The sequence below is a fragment of the Phyllopteryx taeniolatus genome, chromosome 8, assembly GCF_024500385.1.
Source record: "Phyllopteryx taeniolatus isolate TA_2022b chromosome 8, UOR_Ptae_1.2, whole genome shotgun sequence".
Lineage (NCBI taxonomy): Eukaryota > Metazoa > Chordata > Actinopteri > Syngnathiformes > Syngnathidae > Phyllopteryx > Phyllopteryx taeniolatus.
In genome coordinates this window covers 16,153,835-16,174,236 of record NC_084509.1, presented here as the reverse complement: position 1 = coordinate 16,174,236, position 20,402 = coordinate 16,153,835, and the positions used below count along the sequence as shown (strand labels likewise).

Genomic DNA, 20,402 nt, shown 5'->3' with positions numbered 1-20,402 from the left:
TGCCCTGCTTCTCCTCACGCGGGTCGCGGGCGTGCTGGAGCCTATCCCAGCTATCTTCGGGCGAGAGGCGGGGTACACCCTGAACCGTTTGCCAGCCAATCGCAGGGCACATACCATATGATTGAAAAGTAACTCCCTATTTTTAAGTTCTTGTAATTTATTTCTAAACTATAATTCTTACAAGAAATGAACATGAGAAGAAAGTGTATTTCATGGAGTTTTATTTAAAATTCGATATGGGCGCCAGCATTAGCCACCAGTTTCTCAAGCCGCCTGGGAACCGCATTAACTGATTTCACAAGGAACTCTTGTGAGATGGAAGACATAACTTCTCGTATTCCCCCTTCAAGTTCTTCCAAAGTCGTTGGTTTGGTAGAATAGACTTGCTCCTTTGATCATGGAACATACACAAAAAAATTGAGATATATATATATATATATATATATATATATTCTGGTAACCAAATATATTTTGTCATGCATATAATGTATATATCATTGGGTGAATTTGGATTTTTTAAAAAGCAAAAACGCTGAGAAATATTGATTTCCTATTGGCTGCGGCTACAGTGACGTTTAGATTGACATGCGGTTCGGCCTATCAGAAATAACAATACCGGGAAGTGTTGAGAAGACTAAAGCCTGGGGTTTTGCTTGAAGTTGCTCCTCCATTTCATAGCTTCGACAATTAAACACCATCCTTTTAAAATCCGTACAACATGGCAACCGCGGCGAGCCGATATTACAGCGAGGATGGCAGGGCAACCAAAAGACAGAAAACCGACGGAATGTCCACGGTGAGCAAGTTTGTGTGGGTGTATTTGGCTTGCCCGCACAATGAACGTGAGAGCGCCATCTGATTAAAAAAAATGCGCAGCTTCTCTCTGAAAGTCTTCAATTTTGTCCCTTTTGCGTACAGCTATTTCTATTCTATCCTCTAAATGTCTGCCTAACGATGCAAGTGTTAACTTGCATCCCAAATTGTCGAGTCGACCGTAATATGCACGGTAAAAAGGCGGCGTTTGCGGGCGTTTTACCCCGCTGGGCCTACCCGTAGCTCGGCTTTGTTCTCGCGCCGGTAGCTACGTAACCTTCAGCTAGCAGGGTTGCTAACTGGTTAGCCTTGGTTTTACGTGACTGGCAACGTGCTGTTCTAGTGCAAATGCTAGTCCAGTAACGATATTTATTTTGTAATCGAATAATATCCAAATACTTTTTTTTTTTCAAAAAATATTTTTGAAGAGATAAGCAGTTGTACTTTGTGGCCCTGCCGCTAATTCAATGAGCTAACTCAGCCCCCATTTGTATACTACGTTTGACGCTAAAACAGCAACAACAACAGTACATATAACGTCGACTCTCACGTGATCCCTCCCGGTGCAACTTGGCGACGAGGTGGTCAATGTGGAATGTATACAGTGAACCCCGCTATTCGCGATATCACATTCGCATTTATTTCCTCGTGGAACGTTGGGATGTGCTCATGGCGTTTTGTGGATGTCACGTTATAAATGTGATGTTGGCTAGCCACCAGTTCAGGGTTTATGCCGCCTCTTGCCCGGAGATAGCTGGGATAGGCTCATGCACGCCCGCGACCCTAGTCTGGATAAGCGTACAGAAAATTGATGGATGGATGTATTATGACCCTAAGGGGGCAATCATGGCTCGTTCTCCATATTTGTGATAGGGCTACGAAGACCCCCACAAGACCCTTCCATCCGTGGTAGTGCACGTCCGAGGACTGGTGGATGGCGTTACGGAGGCGGACCTGACGGAGGCCCTGCAAGAGTTTGGAGCCATCAGGTATAGAAACCGTAGATCAAGTTTCCATTGTTATGATCAAGAAAATGTGCTTTGATTAGTTAATCAGCCCCTTCATTATGAGGAGTGGTCATATCCTCAATAGTGTCACCATATTTCAAAGAAAGAAGCAGCTCTTTTTTTAGAATGGTACAAAATGGAGTGCATTCCCATAATTTTTCAATAAACTACCAGCCCATTTTACACAGTGCCCTTTAAGGTGCCCCAAGCCATAACGAAACATACAATTACACATTGGGGTGGGAATGCTGAGTGGGACTTCACACCCAGCATTCACAATTTACACAAGCTTAGTTTAACAAGTTACACCAGTATAATTTCAGAGGATGAGAGGTTTTGAGCACTGACCATGGTTGAAATGCTGTATTGACGTGGCTCAATTTTGTGGACTAAAGTGCGCGCTAACACTCAACATTCCCACTCGTCTCACCGCAAAAGCTACGTAGTGTTGATGCCCAAGAAACGGCAGGCGCTGGTGGAGTATGAGGACATGAACGGCTCGTCCACGGCGGTGACTTACGCTGCTGACAACCAAGTGTATATTGCCAGCCACCCAGCCTTCATTAACTACTCCACCAGCCAGAAGATTTCCAGGCCGGGCGACTCCGACGACTCGAGGAGCGTCAACAACGTCCTCCTGCTTACCATCATGAACCCCATTTACCCCATTACTACGGTGAGTGAGTCAAAAGATATGGATTAACCTGTGCTCTGTCTCTCTATAACAGATACCATGTTTTTCCATACAGGAGGTGCTCTACACCATTTGCAACAACTGCGGCCCAGTCCACAGAATTGTCATCTTTAGGAAGAACGGTGTCCAGGCCATGGTGGAATATCCTTTCAGAGACATAAATATCACATGGACTTGCAGGGAGTTTACAGTATTTTTTGCAATTTGCATGAATTTGGCTTTTCCCCTCCTAAAATTGGTCAGTGTATTTTATTTATTCAAGTAAAACATATTTTAAAATATTTACAGATTATCACCGACAGGCGTAATACTCACTTCTCCAAAACTATTATTTTTGAGGTAATTTAAGTCTTTTTTTAAATTATTATTAATTAATTTATTTATTTATTTTTAACTTATTAAACGTGTTGTTGAGAGCAAGTTATTTTCAATAATTTGAATTGGTTAATTTGTTAAATAAAAAAAAACCACTTTTCAAACCATCATGTAATCAATCCATATTTCTGCTAGTTATCGCAGCATATATGGGGAGCCCGCTATCCTGATTTCTGGGTTTGGTCACGTGACATTCACAATGCAAGCGTGAGGGCCCGTGTGACGTTAATTTCAGTCGACACCAGAGGGTGCTGTTGCCCAACATGGCCGCCCCCTGAGATTGGTGAAAATGGATGAATTTATCTGTTTAATTCTTATTCCGTAAATGCCGTATTAATAAGAATGCCATGTTTAGACTAGTCGAGGCCCATTCAACATATTTTTGTCCCAAAAAAATTTGGGTTTCCTTCCCGTTTAAAAGATTTTTTTGTATCTCATCTACAAATGACCTGGACATTCTGTTAGTTTCAAAACTTTGTCCACCCCAAATTTGTTGGACCCAAATGGAGGTGGTTGTGATTAGGCTTGTCATAATAGGGAAGGAAAAAAATATGTATCGCAATCAATGATAGTATTGTCATTTTTGTTTTTATGCCACTGATAGGATGATGGAGCATAATTCAAGTGCATCCTTTTTAAGGACAACTTTTGATTCTAAAGAATGATCGTTGGCATTGATATTTACAACAATAAAAAACATCTTGGATGAATATAACAGACTCTGGCTCTGCTCACAAAAATTGCATTTAAAAAAAATATTGAACATTTGGCACAGAGGTGTAGAGAGTCATCAACCCACTTCAGAGGCCAAAAACTGTCTTGTAAATTTGACACTCAACAGAGAAGTGTTTTTAAAAAGCTTTCCAAATTTGAATGAAAAAACAATGACCATGAATGTAAAACAAGCCTCTGAAGTCCAGAAAAATAAGGCCCGTCCTCGAGCTGCAGGACTGTGGTCGTGTCTACTGGAGGCAGCCCTTCACCTGTAAATCAAATAATAATAATAATAATGCTTAAGTCAACTACTGGCTGAATACCATGTGCCGATCCGCATATGGTTAATAAACGGTTAACTTTCCTGTCTGTGTGTGTTGTGTGGGGGGGACACACACAACAACTCAGAGCGAGGCGCTGACATTTTAATGTTGGCCTAGTCGAGCAAGCGTTTTAGCTCCTTAGTTTGCGGGCTAGCGAACGTAATAAACGGTTCACTTTACCCTAAATGTCCCTGTTGTTTGGATAGATGCGCGGCACATGGAGCAAGGCTGTAGAGTATTGGACAGAGCCTCCGCTGTTCCACGAGCCTACTAGCGGTTAATACGTACTAGCATAGCTTCTAGTAGCAGGCCACTTTGCAGTGGAGCCGTCTTGACTTCCGCCATGTCATGACAGCAATGAGAATTTATCAAGTCTGTAAAAAAACTCGAGTCGATATAGTAATTTCCTTTACAGGCCTAGTTGTGGTGACTTAAATGTCATTACACTCACAGGACAACTTGACCCCTTAACTCGGTGTTACATTTGACTCTGTACAAAGCGCCCAGCGAGCCAAAGCTTCTCTCAATGGAGCTGACATCTACTCTGGATGCTGCACGCTGAAGATCGAATACGCCAAGGTAAACCCGGTGAACCCCACACTGCAATCTTTTTTTTTAATTTTTTTTTTTGTAATTTTTTTTTAAAAATTATTATTATTATTATTTTTTTAAATCTTGTTTATTTAACATGCCATTGTTTCATGTTTCCTCAGCCAACTCGTTTGAATGTGTTCAAGAATGACCAGGACACTTGGGACTACACTAATCCCAATCTGGGTGGCGCAGGTAACACCTCACACACACACACGGACATGACGAGAACTTGCTTAGTACAAACATGTACATATCACAATGTTAACACCACCGAGTGTCAGTAGTTCTCATGTGATTTAGTCACCCAGCAGAGGGAACATTCTCATCTTCAACACAAAACACTGTTGTGACATCAGCGCTTGAGTAGCAACCCACAATTAGCCAGCGACTGTGTGGCGGGAATGTCAGGAGCGCTTTGTCACGGAAACAATGCGACATATACGTGTACCTTGTTACTGGTATTTTGTCACCACTTGTTCAGCTCAGCCAGCCTGAACATTGTTAATGTCACACCATTGCTGCTTTAGTGAGGCTTTAAGTTACTGGTATATATTGGAATCTTTTAAACTAGTGGTTCACAAACATTTTACACCAAGTACCACCTAAAAAAAAATAGAGCGCTCAAAGTACTACCACCATGACCAATATTAAAATACAACCCCAATTCCAATGAAGTTTGGACGTTGTGTTAAACATAAATAACAGAATACAATGATTTTCAAATAATGTTCAACCTACATTTAATTGAATACACTACAAATACACTTAACTTGGAAATTTTTGGCTGGAACACGTTCCAAAAAGCTGGGACAGGTGGCAAAAAAGACTGAGAAAGTTGAGGAATGCTTATCAAACACCTGTTTGGAACACCCCACAGGTGAAGAGGCTAATTGGGAACAGGTGGGTGCCATGATTGGGTATAAAAGGAGCTTCCCTGAATTGCTCAGTCATTCACAAGCAAAGATCTGGCGAGGTTCACCTCTTTGTGAACAAGTGCGTGAGAAAATAGTCGAACATTTTAAGGACAATGTTCCTCAACGTGCAATTGCAAGGAATTTAGGGATTTCATCATCTACGGTCCATAATATCATCAAAAGGTTAGAGAATCTGGAGAAGGCCGAAAACCAACTTTAAATGCCCGTGACCTTCGATCCCTCAGGCGGCACTGCATCAAAAACCGACATCAATGTGTCAAGGATATCACCACATGGGCTCAGGAACACTTCAGAAAACCAATGTCAGTAAATACAGTTCGGTGCTACATCCGTAAGTGCAACTTGAAACTCTACTACGCAAAGCAAAAGCAATTTATCAACAACACCTAGAAACGCCGCCAGCTTCTCTGGGCCAGCTCATCTAAGATGGACTGATGCAAAGTGGAAAAGTGTTCTGTGGTCTGAAGAGTCACATTTCAAATTGTTTTTGGAAATTGTGGACGTCCTCCGGGCCAAAGAGGAAAAGAACCATCCGGACTGTTATGGACGCAAAGTTAAAAAGCTAGCATCTGTGATGGTATGGGGCTGTGTTAGTGCCAATGGCATGGGTAACTTAGACATCTGTGAAGGCACCATTAATGCTGAAAGGTACATACAGGTTTTGGAGAAACATATGCTGCCATCCAAGCAACGTCTTTTTCATGGACGCCCCTGCTTATTTCAGCAAGACCATGCCAAACCACATTCTGAACGTGTTACAACAGCGTGGCTTTGTAGTAAAAGAGTGCGGGTACTACACTGGCCTACCTGCAGTCCAGACCTGTCTCCCATTGAAAATCTGTGGCGCATTATGAAGCGTAAAATATGACAACGGAGACCCCTGACTGTTGAGCAGCTGAAGCTGTACATCAAACAAGAATGGGAAAGAATTCCACCGACAAAGCTTCAACAATTAGTGTCCTCAGTTCCCAAACATTTCTTTTAACAACATTCAATAAAAGGTGAGTAGTAAAGATGACCCTGTCCCAGCTTTTTTGGAACATGTTGCAGCCATAAAATTCTAAGTTAATGATTACTTGCTAAAAACAATAAAGTTTATTAGTTTGAACATTAAGTATCTTGTCTTTGCAGTGTATTCAATTAAATATAGGTCGAACATGATTTGCAAATCATTGTATTCTGTTTTTATTTGTTTAACACAATGTCCCAACTTCATTGGAATTGGGGTTGTACAAGCATAGTAGACCAAAGTGTTCATAAAATAATACAGAATCTATGTTTAAGTATATGTAATATTGTAAGCCACTATAACCTTAGGCACAGTTTGAACATTACTATTGGAAAATGAACAAAAAAACAACCTCATTGTTCAATTAAAATGTATTGCACACAAAGGTTGAATACAAATTGTACCTAAATAAAGACTTGAAAACTAATAGTTCTTAAAGATTAAAGCATATACAGTCGACTCTCGCAATACTCGTGGTTTGGCACCTGAAAATTCACCTATTCATGGATTTTTAAAAAATTGACTTTTTTTTTTCTGTGTTTCTTTGGGGGGTGGGGGACCAGTCCCCAAAACCCTTATTGATGGTTTATCCCCGCTTATTCAGGGATTAAAAAAAAAATATATATATTTGAATGGGTGTCAATTGTACCCAGATGTTTTGCTATTTGGAGTTCGGCCCGGTCCCTATCCCCTGTGAATAGCGGGCATCCACTGCATATCGAACTTGAAAGTTAAATACAATTAAACTGTACTTGGGTAGAGATTTTAATTTTTTTGCATAGCACTAGAGAGAGCCCATGAACCACACTTGAATAATCACTTCTATAAACCATTTAACTGTGCAGACAATGCTCTTGAGTAGCAGTTGAACATACTTTACTCAAAGTAAAAAAAAAAAAAAGCTGACCAATGTTAAGATGCCAAAACAAAATGTGGTGTAATGCGAGGTGATTTCTAACACTTAATTGGAATAAAGGTGTAAAAAAAAAAAAGTTGAATCACTTAACTTCAACTGGGAGTGGAAATAAACAACTTGAAGCAAGCATTTTGCCTTTTTTTTGTAAGTATTGTTCACTATATGGCAAACTCTTCACTGACACCATCTTATCGCTTGTAACATATTGTTTTGCTTGCAAGTCGAGTCAAAAGCATCGGCTGAGCGACGATGGCTCGTTTTCCCAAAAACTCTTAAATCGGCTCATTCATAAGTCGAGGTTCAACTACAATTTTCCTGAAAAATTGGGTCAAGTTACAAATTTTGTGCTTCAGTTTTTTTAAGAAGATAAATACAAACATGATTTTTTTTTTGTTCTTGGTGTTTCAAGTAAAATGAAGAAAACAAAATCTGTGCTGGAAATTAAATACTTGTTTAGCACACTGACAATCCTTTGTTCACTGAACAGAGCTCTTGTCAGGCTGTGAGACTGTGTTTAAAAGTTTTGGGACATTTGGACATTCATGCTTTAATTTTAACTAGCTATACATGTCCCACATAGACTTAATGTTTTAATCTTGCGCTCTCGTGAGGTGCATTCGTATCAGCCACTTTGCGTTGGCATTCTCGCGCACACAGCTGCAGCTTGTCAAATGTGCACTTCCATCTTTTAACATTTTCTTCCCCCTTGAGTCTTTTTCTGGAAACACAACTGATCCCCGACAGTTAAATTCGAGCACAATTGCGATAAAAGCACAGGAGGGGAGCAGCAGACACACGCTGACATCACCGCCGCCACCTTGTGTTCTCCACTGAGGACACAACCACTCTTACACCCCTCAGTCAAGACTCTGTAGGACTTTATTTCCTCTCACTCACTGCTCCGCACCGGAGCCTTGACGACAGCGCACACGTCTACAAGGCGCCGAGCTACGCTTGGTCCCAGACACACCGAGGCGCTCCAAAAGCTTCAACACCACACCCCCCATCATCATCACCGCCACCCCAAAATGGAGGCCGACACCAGTGAGGACATCACACCCACCCAAAACTGACAAAAAAGGGCCACACTGATTCGTCAAAACCACCACACACCGCAACTGATCCAAGCACGGAGAGCCGACTGATGAAGACACTGCTGACAACACCTCCACCAGAACAGAACACGCAGGCCCATTTCTGCTGACTCAGCCTTGTCCTTCTCTACATGCCTCCTTGTATCGATGCTTTGTCTCCCATCTTTCAGAGTCTAGAGGCTGGCTAAGTCCTCCCGTGTGAGGCCGCGTTGCCTCAGGGGTCGGCCTCCCTACCTCCCTTCCTAAGCGGACTGTTCCAAAAAGGGAACGAAAAGGGGGACCTTCCAGAAAGTGGGACCGGGCGGCGCTTGTTAAGACGCCGAGGTGGCCAGTTGTATCTATCTCCCTCCGCAAAAGAGGCAATGGGTGTGCGATGAAATGAGTTGTGGAATGGTGAAACTACCGCAGCCTTCCTTCCTCTGTGTGTACGCATGCAGTAAGTAATACAAGAAGCCTCAGCACCCAACATGGCCACACCTCACTATTTTAAATTTTTTCATTTTTTATTTGTATTTTTTTAAACACTTTCCGGACGGCCACCATGTTCAGAATCCCCTCTTCCCTTGACGCCGCGTGTCAACCTTGTAGCTGACGTGCTGGAAGTGAGGGCCACACCCGGGCCATTGCCACACACTTTACCGCCAACTTATCTTAAGTGCCCCCCACCCCCCCACAAGTTCCCCTCTCCCACAACTGTGCTGACTAATATTGTGACCGCGTAACATGACCTCGTCTCTGAATGTGTGTGATTATTGTGTACCCGTACAGATGGCGATGCGGACGGCAATGGGAGCAACGCAGGTTTGTTTTCTTCCTCCAAATGTGTATAGCATTTGTCTTGCTCTTGATTGACCGTTTGATCCCAGCCTGCCTACATCATTCCCCCATTAGTATGTCCCTTCCACGATAAATGCGATGTCAACCTCTCTTGGCTTAAAGGGGACAAAACATAGGAAACTCTTGCATTGGCACAATTTGCTTGGGGGGGGCAGTGGCTTATTTACATGAGACAGGAGCTCTTAGATTCTTAATACTTGGGCTTTGTTGACTGAAGTGTGTCCCTTTTTTTCTTTAAGTAACCCTGGTTTTAGTGTGTTTGTGTTGTCCTTTTTGTTAGTGTTTTTGGTGGTGAGTTGATTTGTTTGTTTTTGTGGTTTTTTTTTTTGTTAGTGTGTGTATTATCAAGGACAATCAAATCAGACTTTAGTTATTGAGCACTTTTCATACAATGACATGGATCTCAAAGTGCTTTACATAGTTAAAATCAGTCCCCTCCCACCACTCATCCAGACATACATACAGCGGCTGAAATATTTAACAGGTCACCATTTTTCTCACTGTATTTCCAAAGTTGCTATTGACATGACATTTTCACCAGATGTTTGGAACAACCCAAGTAATCTGTACATACAAATAAGATCAGAAATTAAGTTGTGTGTAATAATCTGAAAGGACACGGGAAAAGTCGTGAACACATGAAGAAATGGAGGTGCAAAAAGCCATGGAAAGCCAAGACAATACCTAAAAGCTATCAATAATCAAATACTGGGGGGAAAATATATAGAAATATGTATATATGTGTGTGTGTGTCTGATGAGAGCAAAATTGAACTCTTTGGATACCTTAATGCACACCATGTTTGGAGGAGAAATGACACTGCACATCATCCTAAAAACACCATACCAACAGTGAAGTTCAGAGGTGGGAACATGATTGTGTGGAGCAGTTTTTCAGCAAATGGTACTGGTTAACCTCACATTGTTGAAGGAGGCGTCTTGAACCTGGCATTGCAAACAAAGGCTTTTGGACAAAGTATGAAATATCAGTTCGCGTGTTCAATACTTTTCCCTGTGTCCTCTCACATTATACAACTTAATTTCTGATCTTATTTGTTCTACTGTTTGTACGAATGGATTACTTGGGTTGTTGCCAACATCTGGTGAAATTTTCATGTCAATAGCACCTTTGGAAATATTTTTAGTGAGAAAAATTGGGATGTGTTAAATACTTATTTCAGCTGCTGTACATGTGCACACACACTTAAAAATAATAATGTGACCTATGGCTGGGCACAGAGAAAGCAATTGACCATTTCCACAGGACACCGGCAAGGGCCCCCTGTGCGATGGAATAAGGGGAGCCCCATATGGCGAGGCAGGACCATGGCCACGGTCCATTACAGCTACTAGTGCAGAGGGCTCACTCTGAGGAAATACTGAAAGATAATAAAATAATCATAAACATATCTATATAAAGCCCAAGGTTCAGTGAAAACTAAAATGAATACCTAAGACTGTAAAAATAGCATAAAGATAAAATGACAGACAACTAAAACATTGAAAATAAAATAGTTTAAGGTGAATATCAGTTAAATGTTGTGTTGATTTGAAGACTAAAATAAAAGCTAAAAACTAATGGGTGGTAGGTTAATTGAAGACTCTAAATTCCTGTTGATGTGAATGTAAGTGCGACTGGTTGTTTGTCTATATGTGCCCTGCAATTGGCTGGCAAGCAGTTCAGGGTGTACCCTGACTCTCGCCCAGAGTTAGCTGTGATAGGCTCCAGCACGCCCATGAACCTAGTGAGGATAGGTGGTGCGGAAAATGGATGGATGGATATTAGATAGTGTAATTGTTTTCTTGTCAGTTTGGGTGTTAATGTGGTTGTGTTACTGTTTGTTTGCAAATGCATTTTATTTTTCATCGTACGGTGGCCGTGACCGATCACAATAATTGCAAACGCCACAGCATTAGCTCTTCAGCAATGTCAACAGACAACAGAAAAACAAATGCCACGACACGACATTAACACAAAACAAATGCAAACGCCACAATACAGTGCCACACCACGACAATAACAAAACAAACGCCACAACACTTTAGGTGCACATGAAGTGACCATGGCCCTCCCTCCGACTATATTATTTGTCTTTTATTAGGTTTTTCCTTATTATAGATATAGGGAAGGCCATCGTTTTACTGAGACTGTTGTCTTTTGCACTTGTGACCAGTCTCGGCCATTATATTTTCGTGCATGTGTGTGAGTGTTGTCTGTTCCGACTGTTAGTGTTACTTTTATTGCTTGTGTTAGTGTGTCTCTTCGTGCGCAGGACTCCCTCCGACTGTATAATTAGTCTTTTAATAGATTTTTCCATCTTAAAGATTTAGGGAAACCCATTAGTTTACTGATAGTGTTGTGGCGTTTGCACTTGTTGTGACCAGTCCCGACCACCGTGTGTGTGTGTGTTAGTATTGTCTGTTCTGACCGTTAGGGTGTTTGTTTTATTGCTTGTGTGTGTGTTTGCGTTAGTGTGTTTTTGTTTGTGTTGTTCTGTGTATTTGTTGGTGTGGAATTGGTTGTTTTTAGTTTGTATTTTTAGTCTTTGTGTTATTGTTTCTGTTGTCTTATTTGTGTTATGAGTTTTTTGTGTTGGTGTCTTTTAGTATTTGTTTCTCTAAGGCCTTTTCACACCGCACTTGTTCAGTGTTGTGAAAGGACCGTGCGTCACAGCAACAATGACCAGAGCGCCCCGGTGCAGTGTTCCCAAATTTAGAAGTGCTGCCTCGTGCCTACCAGGAAGTAACAGGAAAGTTTTCCCGCTGGAGAAGTAGACCGCACCTCGGCAAATTCGGCAAGATGAATCTGTCTTTTTTTTCAAAAGAAAGCCCTGGTGTTGCTCATTTTGAAGAGGAGGATGAGGAGACAAGTTGTCGGTGGACAATCGGCCAAGGGGTGCAAACGATGGCTGTCGCACAGGGCGCCATTCTGTCCAGGGCCGCCTCTGCTCGTCAGTACCTCGGAGAGTTTAGGCTAGTTCAGTTCCCTAGTGCAAGTCCAACCAATAAAAGCACACTGAAGTCACTCGGCCAGTCCCTCTCCCATTAGAGGAGTATTCTGACGTCACCGCAATATCGCTCTCGTAATAGAACTTTCTATTCGAGGTCGCTCCGCAGAGCATCAGCAGCCCCCTTTATTGTCTCCCCGCTCTGCGAGACTGCAAAACGTCATCCCCTCAGCACACACATCAATGGGAAAGTCGTGGGTGTCATTCGCATCGCCAAGTACGGTGTGAAAAGACCTTTGATAGTGTGTGTGTGTGTGTGTCAGTTTTTGATCGTGTGTGCATTTGTTTGTGTTGGTGTGTTTGACAGTAGTGTTTCCCCTGGGCTGTCACTCACGCCCCCATGCCGTCTTTTACAGATGACATGAGCACCAACCCCAACAAGCGTCAGCGCCAGCCCGCCCTACTGGGCGACCACCCCCCGGATTACGGTAAGACCCACGTGCCTAATAATTACAATGAAGCAGCCGCCAGTATGCCACAGGGACATGTCATGTTCCTCTGATGCCTAGGTAAGACTACAGGATTTTAGTCCCAATATTGGCCCGATTAGATACCGCGGGTGATTTCCCAGATCGGGCCAGACATATTTTGTCAAGAACGACAAAACGTATTGTAGTGTGACATAATCCACAATCATCGATTTGGATTTACGCTAGCCCTATGACATAAAAATGAAAAGTCTAGCCTGTATGATTTGTATTTTATTTTTTTATTTTGTTTTGTGGAGGGCGATATTTTCAGTGTCGTGTGACATCTCGCCAACTCTCCGAGAGTGGTGCATCGCCTCCCATGCTTGTCAGCATTTATTCACACGCACAAACCAATGTTTACCGAAGCTTTAGAAAAGCATGATTGGACAGAACGCCGGCATGTTTATTTGCAAACGTTAGTGCTAGCACTAGCTTGCTAGGCTACATGACCTATTGTTGCCTGCTTGCAAGCTGTATAGTATTAAAAGTATGTGGACAATACCTCAAGCAATCCTTGAATTGATAGCCCAAAACGTCATCTCCCTAACACCCAGTGACTGTGTTTTTCCCCCTTTTTTCTTCTTTTTTTCCTCCCCCAATATTGCCGTAGTGATCCATTGTTTGACAACAACTTATTGTTGTCATGGTAAGTGTTGTATCCGGTTGCAGTAAAAGGTGTCACGTTTTCTGTTCACCCGACAGTGTTTGGTTTGACAAGATAGAGCCTAGTGATGGTAAAAGACAGAATACGGTGCAATATCGGAATACATGTCGTGTTGCCACTGTCTGACCCGCGCATTTTATGGCAGTAGTATGACAGTGCCATTGTGAAAGAACAAATTTGTCTTGTGGTCTAAGTGGTGCTGTTGTCTGTATCCATCCCCCAACAGGTGCTGGTTACCATGCCTATGACGAGAGCTACGGCTCCTCGCCGTACGAGAACCGCCGTATGGGACCCCCAATGAGGGGACGTGGCGGAAGAAACTATGGGCCCAGCTACGGGCCCCCGCCGCCTCCCCCTGGTGAGTACGGAGCCCACGCAGACTCGCCAGTGGTCATGGTGTACGGACTGGAGCCAGTCAAGATGAACGCCGACCGCGTCTTCAACATCTTCTGTCTCTATGGCAATGTGGAGAGGGTCAGTACATCATATCTAATGTTGATAGACGTCTGATTTGGCATATTAGCATCATATTAAATGCGCACACTCTCACGTACCCTCGCAGGTGAAGTTCATGAAAAGTAAGCCGGGTGCCGCCATGGTGGAGATGGGTGACTGCTATGCCGTGGACCGTGCCATTACGCACCTCAACAACAACTTCCTGTTTGGGCAAAAGCTCAACGTGTGGTGAGTGGATGCTCGCTTGTAGATAGAGAAGTGATCGCATCGTGCGTGTCATGTATAACCACTCTTTCCGATTGTGTGGACGCAGCGTGTCCAAGCAGCAGGCCATCGTGCCAGGCCAGTGCTACGAACTGGAGGATGGCTCCAGCAGCTTCAAGGACTTCCACGGCTCCAGGAACAACCGCTTCACGTCTCCCGAGCAAGCGGCCAAGAACCGCATCCAGCATCCCAGCAACGTGCTACACTTCTTCAACGCCCAGCCCGATGTCACGCCCGAGATCTTCTCCCAGGTGAGGACCAAAACACCACCACCATGTACCATGTTAGGCAAGCCATCTTGATGAATCAGTCGTCTTTTTCTTACAGATCTGTGAGGACATCGGCGTCAAGTGTCCCATCAACGTCAAAATGTTCACAGGCAAGAGTAAGATGTTATACGTGTTGTCAAGATTGACAATGGGGGTGGGGGGGGGGGAGGGGCGGGGGTTGTGTAAGACACATTTGAACAACAGCGATGCAATGCTATGAAAAAAAATCTTGTCCTGGTCATGCAACACATTTGGCAGTTATTGGTACGTAGATTTAAAGGTCCCGTGCCATCGGATTTTTAGTGGGTCGTCCACTCCGTTTTATTGAAGCACTTTATTTCATGGCGGAAATACAACCATACAGTACAAAATTACCGGGTTCCTACGCAAGTATGGAGTTTGATTTCACACATTTCCAGGTCTGGGAAAGTATGGGAAATGGAAATTACTGTATGGAATAATATTACAACAGCTGTTTTCTAAAACAAAAAAAATATGAATATCTAAAAAAAACATTGATCAGTCAATGTTTTTTTTTCTCTTTCTCTCAGGCACTTGGATGCGCAAATGTCAAAATTTATTAGAATTTTTTTCTTGAAAAGTCCAGAAATTAGGGTCTGGACAAGTATGAAATTTTGAAATCTCAAATGTGTAGGAAACCAAATGATTGTTTTAAAATTATTTCAGTGGCTTAGAACACACATACACACATAGTCGGGTCTTGTCTTCCCCGATGCACCTGACTGCTTAGCCAGTAGTGGCTGGACGGCGGATTGAAGCATTTTACGAAGCGGGGGAAACTGAACCATTAACGCCGTTCACACACACACACACACACCAGAATAAGCACGCTCACTTTAACTTTTATCAGGATGGGCTTGAGTTTTGACGCAGGCAATTTTAATTCGCCAGCGTGGTGAGCGTGGGGAATATTCACTTCTCACATCCTGTTTCAATTAATGATTGGCGAGGTAGCAAACAGTTAGCGAGAACCCTGCGTGAGACAGTCATCGTTAATTATGGCTTCAATATTTGTCATTTTGTTTTTATTGCATCAACCTTGTAATTGTGGATACAGTTGCGGCCTGAATCAAAGTACCAGTGTATGAGATTTCAACGTGCCATCAAAAATATCTCTGCTGATGGATTGATTCGCCTATATAGGCTTGTCGTTTTCCACCCTGGTAACACAAAAAAAGCAAGTCTATTAAAGCTGATTAATCAGATCTCAAACATCAAAATTAAAACTCAGCACCGTTTTGCAAACAAACCAATAACATTACTGATAGATTGACTTGGATAGTTTATGTATGGAAAATATTTTTGGTTTCTATTTTGTGCAATGTACTCCTTGTACATCTCTTGCATGCTATTTATATTATATATTTGTACTTCCTATATCCTCAATTGTTGGTTAAACAATGCAACTGTCCCCATTGTGGGACTAACAAAGGTTATTGTACATTACAAATACTTATTAATAATATATTTTTAACCCGCCCATGTTCTGAAGTGACGTGTGCAATGACATAGTAATTAATTTCCGGTTCAGATGGAACAGGTACTGTTGTCACAAGAAAAACTGTGAGTAATGCACTCCGCCGCCATGGCCTGTATGCACGCTCACCACGCAAGACCCCATTGCTAGGGGGGAAAAAAGGCATGTCAAAGCTCATTTGAAGTTTGCTGAACAACATTTGAACAAGCCAGTTAAATACTGGGAGAATATAGTCTGGTCAGATGAGATCAAAATTGAACTCTTTGGATGCCATAATGCACACCATGTTTGGAGGAGAAATGGCACTCCGCATACCCTAAAAACACTATACCAACAGTGAAGTTCAGAGGTGGGAAAATTATGGTGTGGGGCTGCTTTTCAGCAACTGGTACTGGTAACCTTCGCATTATTGAAGGAAGGATGAATGGGTAAATGTACGGAGACATTCTTGACAAAAATCTGCTGACATCGAGGAGGATGAAAATGAAATGAGGGTGGACATTTCATCAGGATAATGATCCAAAACATACTGCCAAGGAAACTCTCAAATGATTTCAAAGAAGAAAAAATAAAGCTGCTAGAATGGCCCAGCCAATCACCTGACTTGAATCCAATTGAAAATCTATGAAAAGAACTGAAACTCAAGGTCCATAAAAGAAGCCCACAGAAACTTCAAGATTTGAAGACTGCTTGTGTGGAGGAATGGGCCAAAATCACCAGAGCAATGCATGCGACTAGTTTCTCCATACAAGAGGCGTCTTGAAGCTGTCATTGCAAACAAAGGCTTTTGTACAAAGTATTAAATAAATACCAGTTGGCCTGTTCAATACTTTTTCCCAGTGTCGTGTTACAGTAATACACAGCTTAATGTCTGAGTTTATTTATTACACTTTCTTTCCATGTATGGATTAATTTGTTTGTTCACATCTGGTGAAATTTCCATGTCAATAGCACCTTTGGAAATGTATTTAGTGAGAATAATGTTGATGTTAAATACTTATTTCAGCCGCCCCATGTATCTGTGTGGATGAGTGGTTGTGCGTGTGTGTCTATAATATATTATATATATTATATATAATATTGTTGACATCTCCCTTGGACAGTTCTGCTTACGTTAGAGGTGGCAAATGGTTTGAAGAATGAACAATCATCTTAAACATTATTGAGGTGGAGAGGTGCCTCAACCAACTCTAGATGGCAGTAGCACCTTTTGATGCATTTACAACTGTAATAACGGGAAGTCTTGTCAGTGTGTGAGGTTTCGATAAAATGTCTATTGTGGTTAAAACCCCACTCTAATTAGATTTTTCTTTGTTAATGTAGTACAGTGAATTCCTTTTAATCCTTGGCTTTGCATGTTTTTACCTGCTGAATGGCAGGTTAGTGATTGGTTTAGCTTCTCACGATGCCACTGTGCATTTATGGGAAGCCACATTTGTCCATTTCCTAGTTTCAGCTGTCATTGCAACTGGTAGATGTTCGGGCTTGTCTGGTGTGTGTATGTTTGCGCACGTATGCACCACGATACCGTCAGTGAACATGGTGGGCGCATGAAAGACTTGGGTATGCGTGGTGTGTTCAACTCGTACTTAGCTGGCAGGGGAGATATCATGATCAAGAAGGTGGCTCACCCAGGGTGAAGCTTATCCATTGCACTGCGGCTGTGCTGATCTGGACTGTACGCGGTATAATCCCCTGATCTCATGTCAACATAAACTCTGGCTTGTGGGCAATAGCAGATGCAGTGTGGTGAAAGCTTTATGCTTTCCATTTAACTGGCGAACAAAACAGACCATTTCTCAAGGTGGGAAAATCCAAAACTATAATAACCCTTCAGGTGACAGCGTCCATTCACCATTCGTCCAAATCCCATGGAGCATCACATTAGTTTTTTCTTTTCCTGTTACCCTTTACTAGGTGGTGCCGCGCCGAGTGATCGCAGTGCTTCAGGCCTACTGGAGTGGGAATCCATCAATGACGCCATGGAGGCTCTGGCCTTGATGAACCACTACCAGATGAAAAACGCAAGTATGTGGTGAACCACTTTTTTTGCCCACGTCATTTACTCATTCATTATTACTGACGTTTTATAATTCCCGAATCTTCCTGCTTTCAGCTGGTCCGTACCCATACACCCTCAAGCTGTGCTTCTCGACCGTTCAACACGCCAACTAAAAGACGCTTCGAATCTTGCTTTGGTCTGGAGTCCGCACGTAGATCACAGTGCAGTTTGTGACGATGTCAGATGTATTTAAGTGTCACGGTGACAATATTCCAGTCTGCAGTTGTCTTTTTGTCGTTTTGTTCTCAACTTTCTGCTCGTGCTGAGTGAGTCGATTGATTTTAGGTTTGATGGCGTGCTTTTCACACGTTCATTGGAGCTTTTATTGTGACACTTGTTGCTTTTTTTTTTTTTTTATATTTTAATTGACGCCTCGTGAGTTCTGCATCATGTCTCACATTCAGAGGGACTCTTTTGTTGTAAGAAAATAAAAAAACAAACTTGAATTGTGTGACTTTAAGTACAGTGTGTTGGGTCCTTTGTTATTGCAAGTTATTTAAATGCAAGTCCAAAGTTGTTTTCAAAACAAAACGTTCCTTTATTTGTTTTTAAATCACTAAATATAACAAGAAAGATCTACGTCCTACCCTCACCTATGGTCCTGAGCTGTGGGTCAGGACCGAAAGAACAAGATTGCGGATACAAGCGCCGGAAATTGGTTTCCTCCCCAGGGTGTCCGGGCTCTACCTTAGAGATAGGGTGAGAAGCTTGGTCATTTGGGAAATGCTCAAGAGTCGAGCCGCTGCTCCTCCGCATCCGGAGGAGCCAGATGAGGAGGCTCTGGCATCTGGTTAGGTTGCCTCCCAGACGAGGTGAGGTGAGGTGTTCCAAGCACGTCCCACTGGGTGGAGGCCCCGGGAATGACTCGGGACACACTGGAGAGGCGACGTTTCGGCTGCCCTGGGAATGCCTCGGGATCCCCCCGGAAGAGCTGAACGAAGTGGCTGGGTAGAGGGAAGTCAAGGTTTCCCTGTTTTAAGTTTTAATTCTACTGGGATGTATATCCAATATTGCCAAAAGCATTCGTTCAGCTGCGTCGACTCCCATATCAACTTAATTTTATGCAGCTGCTTAGGTCTGTGATTGCACACAGGTGCGGTTGAGTGGACACCTATGGTGGGTGGTTCCAGCAACAGGAACCGTTCATTGTCAGGTACAGTACAATACAATGAATATCTTTCATACAATATTTTGCCCCCCCCAAAAAAGAAATCACTTTTTTTTGCCATGTTACAATTCACAAACGCCAAACTGCAAAAAAATGAGAACCCAATCAATCAATTTATCAATTCATCATTAAATTACAACTTTAAAAAAAGTACTATTCTAGAACAAATTACTTTTTTTCTCAAAAATGGACCACTTTATACTCGTGAGACTATTGACTAATCTCGAAAACATACAAATGTATGCTTGTCGAATTAAACCTTTTTTTCCTCAAGTAATATGAATTTTATTCATGCATTCATTCTCCATATCGCTTATCCTCACTAGGGTCACAGGTGTGCTGGAGCCTATCCCACCTGACTGGGCGAGAGGCGGGGTACACCCAGAACTGGTCGCCAGCCAATTGCAGGGCACATAGAAACAAACAACCATTCACACCTAAGGGCAATTTAGAGTCCTCAATCAACCTACCATGGATGTTTTTGGGACGTGGGAGGAAACCGGCGTACCCGGAGAAAACCCACGCAGGCACGGCGAGAACATGCAAACGCCACACAGGCGAGGCCGGATTTGAACCCAGGTCCTCAGAACTGTGAGGCAGATGTGCTAACCAGTTTTCACCGTGCCGCCCTATTATACATATTTGCCAAAACAAAACAAAAAATCCTTCTCTCAATAGTCTGGCAAATAACAAAAAGGAACCATCAGGAGAGTTTGATCCTACCACTGTGAGAGAAGCTCGAGGGTTTGTGAGACTACTGGAGGATGACTTCTTGAAACTGTTCCATCTCATCACGCCTCACGTGGACATTCTACAGCCAGCTACAGAAGCGGACCATTGACTCGGTCTTTGTTCAGGGAATTATTCAGCAGTTCACAGACAACATACAAAAGATCAGGTATATACATGTTTAGATTTTGCTGTTTAATATTACTGACATTGTGTTAATCCCTAAAATGCCTGGACTTGTTGTTGTTGTTGTTGTTGTTTTACCTGGAAACTAAAGCTTAACTTTTGTCTTCTGTTTCTGTTCTGAGATTCCCTCCCTACTGTCTGTGGAGAACAGTGGCGGCCAAGAATTGTCGCACACTGGGCTCAAGTGATTTGACTGACTTGGTGACAGGTGAGAACATTCTCGGGTGACCAAAACAACTGCCAGCTGAAAGTAGAGGACAAGATGTCAGTTAGGCTCAGTTAAATTGCTTATATGTGTTGTGAAGGCCTAATTTGGTA

The 20,402-nt window shown here is 42.6% G+C and overlaps 1 protein-coding gene across 2 annotated transcripts; it reads left to right on the top strand.

Annotated features, from left to right (window-relative positions):
* The first annotated feature begins 612 nt into the window (after positions 1-612).
* On the top strand, positions 613-18,461 carry LOC133482218 (heterogeneous nuclear ribonucleoprotein L-like). Of its 2 annotated transcripts, none has more exons than XM_061782110.1 (14): positions 613-796; positions 1,687-1,802; positions 2,259-2,496; positions 2,570-2,657; positions 4,411-4,505; positions 4,640-4,712; positions 9,243-9,275; positions 12,675-12,746; positions 13,679-13,926; positions 14,015-14,136; positions 14,222-14,423; positions 14,500-14,551; positions 17,857-17,967; positions 18,056-18,461. In XM_061782110.1, exons 1-14 carry the CDS (start codon positions 719-721, stop codon positions 18,112-18,114), a joined length of 1,587 nt encoding a protein of 528 aa, XP_061638094.1. In that variant the 5' UTR covers positions 613-718; the 3' UTR covers positions 18,115-18,461. The 2 variants fall into 2 exon arrangements, with proteins under 2 accessions (XP_061638094.1, XP_061638093.1); XM_061782109.1 differs by having other exon boundaries at positions 14,500-14,557.
* Positions 18,462-20,402: the final 1,941 nt, after the last annotated feature.